Source organism: Oncorhynchus gorbuscha, linkage group LG19 (assembly GCF_021184085.1).
Source record: "Oncorhynchus gorbuscha isolate QuinsamMale2020 ecotype Even-year linkage group LG19, OgorEven_v1.0, whole genome shotgun sequence".
Taxonomy (NCBI): domain Eukaryota; kingdom Metazoa; phylum Chordata; class Actinopteri; order Salmoniformes; family Salmonidae; genus Oncorhynchus; species Oncorhynchus gorbuscha.
In genome coordinates this window covers 70,091,533-70,100,622 of record NC_060191.1, presented here as the reverse complement: position 1 = coordinate 70,100,622, position 9,090 = coordinate 70,091,533, and the positions used below count along the sequence as shown (strand labels likewise).

Genomic DNA, 9,090 nt, shown 5'->3' with positions numbered 1-9,090 from the left:
CCCCACCCTCAGTCCTCCCTCTTTCCAACTACCTCCTCAGTTCCCCCACCCTCAGTCCTCCCTCTTTCCAACTACCTCCTTCAGTTCCCCCACCCTTAGTCCTCCCTCTCTCCAACTACCTCCTTCAGTTCCCCCACCCTCAGTCCTCCCTCTCTCCAACTACCTCCTTCAGTTCCCCCACCCTCAGTCCTCCCTCTTTCCAACTACCTCCTGCTGTTTACTAAGGACAGGAGAGAGGGCTGGCTACTATGGACAGGAGAGGAGGGCTGGCTACTATGGACAGGAGAGGAGGGCTGTTTACTAAGGACAGGAGAGGAGGGCTGTTTACTAAGGACAGGAGAGGAGGGCTGGCTACTATGGACAGGAGAGGAGGGCTGTTTACTAAGGACAGGAGAGGAGGGCTGGCTACTATGGACAGGAGAGGAGGGCTCTCTCTCTCTATCGCCCTCACTATCTATCTCTCTCCTTCTGCCCGTCTCTCGCTGTCCCTCTCCCCCCACATTATCTCTCCCCCTCTCTCTCCCCCCCCCACTCTCTCCGTAACAGTTTGTATGTTTGGTTGTTCTCTCTAGCTGAGGATGTGGAGTTGAGGAGGTACTGTGCCTCGCTGTTTGCTGTGTCATCCTGCGGGGGCAGCGCTGAGCCAGAGCCCTCACCTGGATCGTGTCTGAGCATAGAGGAGTTAGATGAGGTGAGTCTTAAGAGGCCTCTTAAACCACCCTCCAATATCTGCTGTTACTATGGAGACACACACACACACACGCACACAGGCCTGTCTGCGAATAGGATTTACTTCTCTCTCTCTTTTTGTTCTTCACAGACAGTTAGAGACAGAGGGTTTGTTACTGAACAGAAGGCAGAAGACAACACAAAGTAAGACAAAGGTTTACATTTACATTTTACATTTAAGTCATTTAGCAGACGCTCTTATCCAGAGCGACTTACAAATTGGTGCATTCACCTTATGACATCCAGTGGAACAACCACTTTACAATAGTGCATCTAAATATTTTAAGGGGGGGGGAGGGGTGAGAAGGATTACTTTATCCTATCCTAGGTATTCCTTAAAGAGGTGGGGTTTCAGGTGTCTCCGGAAGGTGGTGATTGACTCCGCTGTCCTGGCGTCGTGAGGGAGTTTGTTCCACCATTGGGGAGCCAGAGCAGCGAACAGTTTTGACTGAGCTGAGCGGGAACTGTACTTCCTCAGTGGTAGGGAGGCGAGCAGGCCAGAGGTGGATGAACGCAGTGCCCTTATTTGGGTGTAGGGCCTGATCAGATCCTGGAGGTACTGAGGTGCCGTTCCCCTCACAGCTCCGTAGGCAAGCACCATGGTCTTGTAGCGGATGCGAGCTTCAACTGGAAGCCAGTGGAGAGAGCGGAGGAGCGGGGTGACGTGAGAGAACTTGGGAAGGTTGAACACTAGACGGGCTGCGGCGTTCTGGATGAGTTGTAGGGGTTTAATGGCACAGGCAGGGAGCCCAGCCAACAGCGAGTTGCAGTAATCCAGACGGGAGATGACAAGTGCCTGGATTAGGACCTGCGCCGCTTCCTGTGTGAGGCAGGGTCGTACTCTGCGGATGTTGTAGAGCATGAACCTACAGGAACGGGCCACCGCCTTGATGTTAGTTGAGAACGACAGTTTGTTGTCCAGGATCACGCCAAGGTTCTTAGCGCTCTGGGAGGAGGACACAATGGAGTTGTCAACCGTGATGGCGAGATCATGGAACGGGCAGTCCTTCCCCGGGAGGAAGAGCAGCTCCGTCTTGCCGAAGTTCAGCTTGAGGTGGTGATCCGTCATCCACACTGATATGTCTGCCAGACATGCAGAGATGCGATTCGCCACCTGGTCATCAGAAGGGGGAAAGGAGAAGATTAATTGTGTGTCGTCTGCATAGCAATGATAGGAGAGACCATGTGAGGTTATGACAGAGCCAAGTGACTTGGTGTATAGCGAGAATAGGAGAGGGCCTAGAACAAAGCCCTGGGGGACACCAGTGGTGAGAGCGCGTGGTGAGGAGACAGATTCTCGCCACGCCACCTGGTAGGAGCGACCTGTCAGGTAGGACGCAATCCAAGCGTGGGCCGCGCCGGAGATGCCCAACTCGGAGAGAGTGGAGAGGAGGATCTGATGGTTCACAGTATCGAAGGCAGCCGATAGGTCTAGAAGGATGAGAGCAGAGGAGAGAGAGTTAGCTTTAGCGGTGCGGAGCGCCTCCGTGATACAGAGAAGAGCAGTCTCAGTTGAATGACTAGTCTTGAAACCTGACTGATTTGGATCAAGAAGGTCATTCTGAGAGAGATAGCGGGAGAGCTGACCAAGGACGGCACGTTCAAGAGTTTTGGAGAGAAAAGAAAGAAGGGATACTGGTCTGTAGTTGTTGACATCGGAGGGATCGAGTGTAGGTTTTTTCAGAAGGGGTGCAACTCTCGCTCTCTTGAAGACGGAAGGGACGTAGCCAGCGGTCAGGGATAAGTTGATGAGCGAGGTGAGGTAAGGGAGAAGGTCTCCGGAAATGGTCTGGAGAAGAGAGGAGGGGATAGGGTCGAGCGGGCAGGTTGTTGGGCGGCCGGCCGTCACAAGACGCGAGATTTCATCTGGAGAGAGAGGGGAGAAAGAGGTCAGAGCACAGGGTAGGGCAGTGTGAGCAGAACCAGCGGTGTTGTTTGACTTAGCAAACGAGGATCGGATGTCGTCGATCTTCTTTTCAAAATGGTTGACGAAGTCATCTGCAGAGAGGGAGGAGGGGGGAGGGGGAGGAGGATTCAGGAGGGAGGAGAATGTGGCAAAGAGCTTCCTAGGGTTAGAGGCAGATGCTTGGAATTTAGAGTGGTAGAAAGTGGCTTTAGCAGCAGAGACAGAGGAGGAAAATGTAGAGAGGAGGGAGTGAAAGGATGCCAGGTCCGCAGGGAGGCGAGTTTTCCTCCATTTCCGCTCGGCCTTCCGGAGCCCTGTTCTGTGAGCTCGCATTGAGTCGTCAAGCCACGGAGCGGGAGGGGAGGACCGAGCCGGCCTGGAAGATAGGGGACATAGAGAGTCAAAGGATGCAGAAAGGGAGGAGAGGAGGGTTGAGGAGGCAGAATCAGGAGATAGGTTGGAGAAGGTTTGAGCAGAGGGAAGAGATGATAGGATGGAAGCGGAGAGAGTAGCGGGGGAGAGAGAGAGCGAAGGTTGGGACGGCGCGATACCATCCGAGTAGGGGCAGTGTGGGAAGTGTTGGATGAGAGCGAGAGGGAAAAGGATACAAGGTAGTGGTCGGAGACTTGGAGGGGAGTTGCAATGAGGTTAGTGGAAGAACAGCATCTAGTAAAGATGAGGTCGAGCGTATTGCCTGCCTTGTGAGTAGGGGGGAAGGTGAGAGGGTGAGGTCAAAAGAGGAGAGGAGTGGAAAGAAGGAGGCAGAGAGGAAAGAGTCAAAGGTAGACGTGGGGAGGTTAAAGTCGCCCAGAACTGTGAGAGGTGAGCCGTCCTCAGGAAAGGAGCTTATCAAGGCATCAAGCTCATTGATGAACTCTCCGAGGGGACCTGGAGGGCGATAAATGATAAGGATGTTAAGCTTGAAAGGGCTGGTAACTGTGACAGCATGAAATTCAAAGGAGGCGATAGACAGATGGGTAAGGGGAGAAAGAGAGAATGACCACATGGGAGAGATAAGGATCCCTATGCCACCACCCCGCTGACCAGAAGCTCTCGGGGTGTGCGAGAACACGTGGGCGGACGAAGAGAGAGCAGTAGGAGTAGCAGTGTTATCTGTGGTGATCCATGTTTCTGTCAGTGCCAAGAAGTCGAGGGACTGGAGGGAGGCATAGGCTGAGATGAACTCTGCCTTGTTGGCTGCAGATCGGCAGTTCCAGAGGCTACCGGAGACCTGGAACTCCACGTGGGTCGTGCGCGCTGGGACCACCAGATTAGGGTGGCAGCGGCCACGCGGTGTGGAGCGTTTGTATGGTCTGTGCAGAGAGGAGAGAACAGGGATAGACAGACACATAGTTGACAGGCTACAGAAGAGGCTACGCTAATGCAAGGAGATTGGAATGACAAGTGGACTACACGTCTCGAATGTTCAGAAAGTTAAGCTTACGTAGCAAGAATCTTATTGACTAAAATCATTAAAAATGATACAGTAATGCTGAAGTAGGCTAGCTGGCAGTGGCTGCGTTGTTGACTTTGTAGGCTAGCTGACAGTGGCTGCGTTGTTGACACTACACTAATCAAGTCGTTCCGTTGAGTGTAGTAGTTTCTACAGTGCTGCTATTCGGGGGCTAGCTGGCTAGCTAGCAGTGTTGATTACGTTACGTTGCGTTAAAAGAACGACAATAGCTGGCTAGCTAACCTAGAAAATCGCTCTAGACTACACAATTATCTTTGATACACAGACGGCTATGTAGCTAGCTATGTAGCTAGCTACGATCAAACAAATCAAACCGTTGTGCTGTAATGAAATGAAATGAAAAATGTGATACTACCTGTGGAGCGAAGCGGAATGCGACCGGGTTGTTGAGTGCGGAAGTTCTATTCAGTAGACGTTGGCTAGCTGTTGGCTAGCTAGCAGTGTCTCCTACGTTAAGGACGACAAATAGCTGGCTAGCTAACCTCGGTAAATTAAGATAATCACTCTAAGACTACACGCTCTAAACTACACAATTATCTTGGATACGAAGACAGCAAAGACAACTATGTATCTAGCTAACACTACACTAATCAAGTCGTTCAGTTGAGTGTAATAGTTTCTACAGTGCTGCTATTCGGTAGACGGTGGACGTTTGCTAGCTGGCTAGCTGCTGGGCAGATAGCAGTGTAGACTACGTTAGGACGACGAAATACGAAGTTGCAATAGAAGTGCTGACTGTTTCACTTTGTTGTCCTCTTTCTTTTCCTTTTTCTTCTGTCCTTCTTTTGTCCTTATTTTGTCTTCCTTTCTTCTGTTAACTAGATATTTTGTTGTTGTTATTCTTTGTAAGCTAGCTAGCTTCTTCCAGGAGAGTCCCTAGCAACTGCTTAGCAACAAGTAAACAATTCTGCTAGCAATTCACCTAGCTAAGATAACTGTACAATTTTATGAAAAAAATAGTTAATTTTTCAAAAGCCTGTCTTGTTTAGTTTGTTCCTTGTTTTGTCTTCTATTGAGTCTTGCAGTTTTCTCTTGATTTTTTCGATGTACTTCACTCTAAAAAAACATTTAAATCTCAATAAATACAGGAGCTCATTTTTCAGCAGCTGCTCAATTTAGAACTCCGGGTTTCCTCTGAAGCCACAGCAACAATCTCAAGCTCATCATCCTGGCCTCTGGCCTTGATGTGGCAACATCACATATTTCATTATATCAACTTAACTTGGCAGATGTGGACTGACTGCTTGATGTGATTATTACTTACAGAGGAGAATGTTATTGAGAAATGGCTGGGTGTTTAGAGGGAACACTGTGGATAGAGGAGGGCTGGATGTTTAGAGGGAACACTGTGGATAGAGGAGGGCTGGGTGTTTAGAGGGAACACTGTGGATAGAGGAGGGCTGGGTGTTTAGAGGGAACACTGTGGATAGAGGAGGGCTGGGTGTTTAGAGGGAACACTGTGGATAGAGGAGGTCTGGGTGTTTAGAGGGAACACTGTGGATAGAGGAGGGCTGGGTGTTTAGAGGGAACACTGTGGATAGAGGAGGGCTGGGTGTTTAGAGGGAACACTGTGGATAGAGGAGGTCTGGGTGTTTAGAGAAGAGGTCCATGACTGTTGAATTGATTTATGGATGTTTGAATCTATCTATCTATCTATCTATCTATCTATCTATCTATCTATCTATCTATCTATCTATCTATCTATCTATCTATCTATCTATCTATCTATCACAGGCAAGAGAAAGTCAATGCAATTGGAGGTCCTAACCTGTCCCACAATGCATTGTCCCAGGGAGCCATGTTGTCTGGGTCTCCAGTGACCTGGTCACCTCGCCCTCCATTGGTCTCTAAAGTGGGGACCACTCAGATACCACAACCTGATCACACTAGTGTACGGTCTCCAAGGTCCACCACTGCGTCACATCAGCCCAGAGGACCAAAGACCCCTGGGTCGACAACCAAGACACCAGCCAAGTCAACACGAACGGACTGCTCTTACAACCTCCATCAGTCAACTCTAGACCCCTCATCCCCCAGCCCTTCTCCCTCTACACCCAATCCAGAGCTCTTATCTGCAGGGCCCCCATTCTCTCTGTCTCCCTCTCCACCCTCTCTCCACACCCTCAGGTCCCCATCCTCTCTGTCTCCCTCTCCACCCTCTCTCCACTCCCTCAGGTCCCCATCCTCTCTGTCTCCCTCTCCACCCTCTCTCCACACCCTCAGGTCCCCATCCTCTCTGTCTCCCTCTCCACCCTCTCTCCACTCCCTCAGGTCCCCATTCTCTCTGTCTCCCTCTCCACCCTCTCTCCACACCCTCAGGTCCCCATCCTCTCTGTCTCCCTCTCCACCCTCTCCCCACTCCCTGAAGTCTCAGTCATCGCCGTCACCACCAGAGCCCTTTTCGTCCGTCTTGCCGTACTCTCAGTCACCTAGGAAACGATTATCCAGCAGGTCACAAAATACCAAGTCACCTAGTGACCCTTTCTCTCCCGTGTCACCAGGAAGTCCTGTGTCCTACAGGTCACCTCCAAAACCGTTATCCACCATGTCAACGCCATCACCTCCAGATGCTCTGTCCTCTAGGAAGGTGTCGATTCCATCACAAGAGGAACCCCTATCCACCCAGTCAGCCATGTCATCCCACCCCTCTCCTTCTCTTTCCCTGATGAGTGACCCACCACCACACTCCTCTGACACACTGACAAACTACAGCTCCCAGCAGACACCACGAGGGCTCTCAGGGTCAGGGATCAGAAAGTCACACAGTCCAGCTCTCTTTCCCAGGATGCCTGCAACAGGTAAATGTGTGTGTGTGTGTGTGTGTGTGTGTGTGTGTGTGTGTGTGTGTGTGTGTGTGTGTGTGTGTGTGTGTGTGTGTGTGTGTGTGTGTGTGTGTGTGTGTGTGTGTGTGTGTGTGTGTGTGTGTGTGTGTGTGTGTGTGTGTGTCGGAGTCAGATCAGCAGGATATTTGAGGACCTTGCTGTATGTCTCCTAGTTTTCAGGATTAGTCTAGAGACAGTTTGTCTGTTCAATATGCTGTGTTTCTGTCTGTGACAGTAATGGCTGTTGTTCTCCTCTGCTGTCAGAGACAATTTAGCTTCAGCCATTAAAAGTGTTCTTTATTTTTTTAATATCGATTAAGGTTTTAAGTAAATAGCTGACTTAGTAATATAACAGGCGGGATGGTAATTACACCGTGAGGAATGGCCCCTAGGACACACAGCCATTACTAATGCATTAGACCCTGAGCGGCTTGGAGAGGAGCTGCCATGGCCTCTCTACCAGCCAGCTACTGTACAGAAATACTGTGGTCTAAACCGGTCCCAATTCACCAGATCACCACGTTTGACATTATTTCTTAAGTTCCTCCTGCGTACGTACCTCAGTGTTTAGAGAGGGTATACTGTATATGTACCTCAGTGTTTAGAGAGGGTATACTGTATATGTACCTCAGTGTTTAGAGAGGGTATACTGTATATGTACCTCAGTGTTTAGAGAGGGTATACTGTATACGTACCTCAGTGTTTAGAGAGGGTATACTGCATACATACCTCAGTGTTTAGAGAGGGTATACTGCATACGTACCTCAGTGTTTAGAGAGGGTATACTGCGTACGTACCTCAGTGTTTAGAGAGGGTATACTGTATATGTACCTCAGTGTTTAGAGAGGGTATACTGCATACGTACCTCAGTGTTTAGAGAGGGTATACTGCATACGTACCTCAGTGTTTAGAGATGGTATACTGCATACGTACCTCAGTGTTTAGAGAGGGTATACTGCATACGTACCTCAGTGTTTAGAGAGGGTATACTGTATACGTACCTCAGTGTTTAGAGAGAGGGTATTCTGTATACGTACGTACCTCAGTGTTTAGAGAGGGTATACTGTATATACTGTACGTACCTCAGTGTTTAGAGAGGGTATACTGCATACGTACCTCAGTGTTTAGAGAGGGTATACTGCATACGTACCTCAGTGTTTAGAGAGGGTATACTGCATACGTACCTCAGTGTTTAGAGAGGGTATACTGTATACGTACCTCAGTGTTTAGAGAGGGTATACTGCATACGTACCTCAGTGTTTAGAGAGGGTATACTGTATACGTACCTCAGTGTTTAGAGAGGGTATACTGCATACGTACCTCAGTGTTTAGAGAGGGTATTCTGTATACGTACCTCAGTGTTTAGAGAGGGTATACTGCGTACGTACCTCAGTGTTTAGAGAGGGTATACTGCATACGTACCTCAGTGTTTAGAGAGGGTATACTGCGTACGTACCTCAGTGTTTAGAGAGGGTATACTGTATACGTACCTCAGTGTTTAGAGAGGGTATACTGGTACCTCAGGTCTGTAATGATTGCTTTCCCCATACAGATTGTGATTGGTTGATACTGGTACATGTTCATTTCCCCATACAGATTGTGATTGGTTGATACTGGTACATGTTCATTTCCCCATACAGATTGTGATTGGTTGATACTGGTACCTGTTGATTTCCCCATACAGATTGTGATTGGTTGATACTGGTACATGTTAATTTCCCTGTACAGATGTTGACACAGAGTCATCCAGTGACAGCCCGGGCCTGACGCCCTGCGAAGAAGACTCCTCAGACGAGGAGATGAAGATGGATGGATGTTTAGAGGAGTGGGGGGGTAGTGCGGAGCACAGATGCTCTACATTCCTCTCTCCCACCCTTCTCCCAGAGGGTTCCCCTGTCTTCCTAACTGCCCTGGACCCAGAACCAGAGACAGGAGAGCTGGTCCCAGAACCATCCATGGTGAGTTAGATTCTATAGAGGGAGAGATGGATACATTATGACACTAGTGGACACATTCAGTCTAGAGTCATTGAGACTAGAGACATTGAGACTAGTGGACACATTCAGTCTAGAGTCATTGAGACTAGAGACATTGAGACTAGTGGACACATTCAGTCTAGAGTCATTGAGACTAGAGACATTGAGACTAGTGGACACATT

General features: G+C 49.3%; 1 protein-coding gene across 2 annotated transcripts in view; it reads left to right on the top strand.

The window, feature by feature from the left end:
• The first annotated feature begins 6,359 nt into the window (after nt 1-6,359).
• zbbx (zinc finger, B-box domain containing) overlaps nt 6,360-9,090 on the top strand; it is a 41,974-nt gene continuing 39,243 nt past the window's right edge. For both annotated transcript variants that reach the window (XM_046315724.1, XM_046315723.1), the window contains exons 1-2: nt 6,360-6,907; nt 8,660-8,889. In XM_046315724.1, the coding sequence (XP_046171680.1) occupies nt 6,655-6,907; nt 8,660-8,889 (483 nt within the window). In that variant the 5' untranslated portion in view covers nt 6,360-6,654. The remainder of the gene's footprint in view (nt 6,908-8,659; nt 8,890-9,090) is intronic.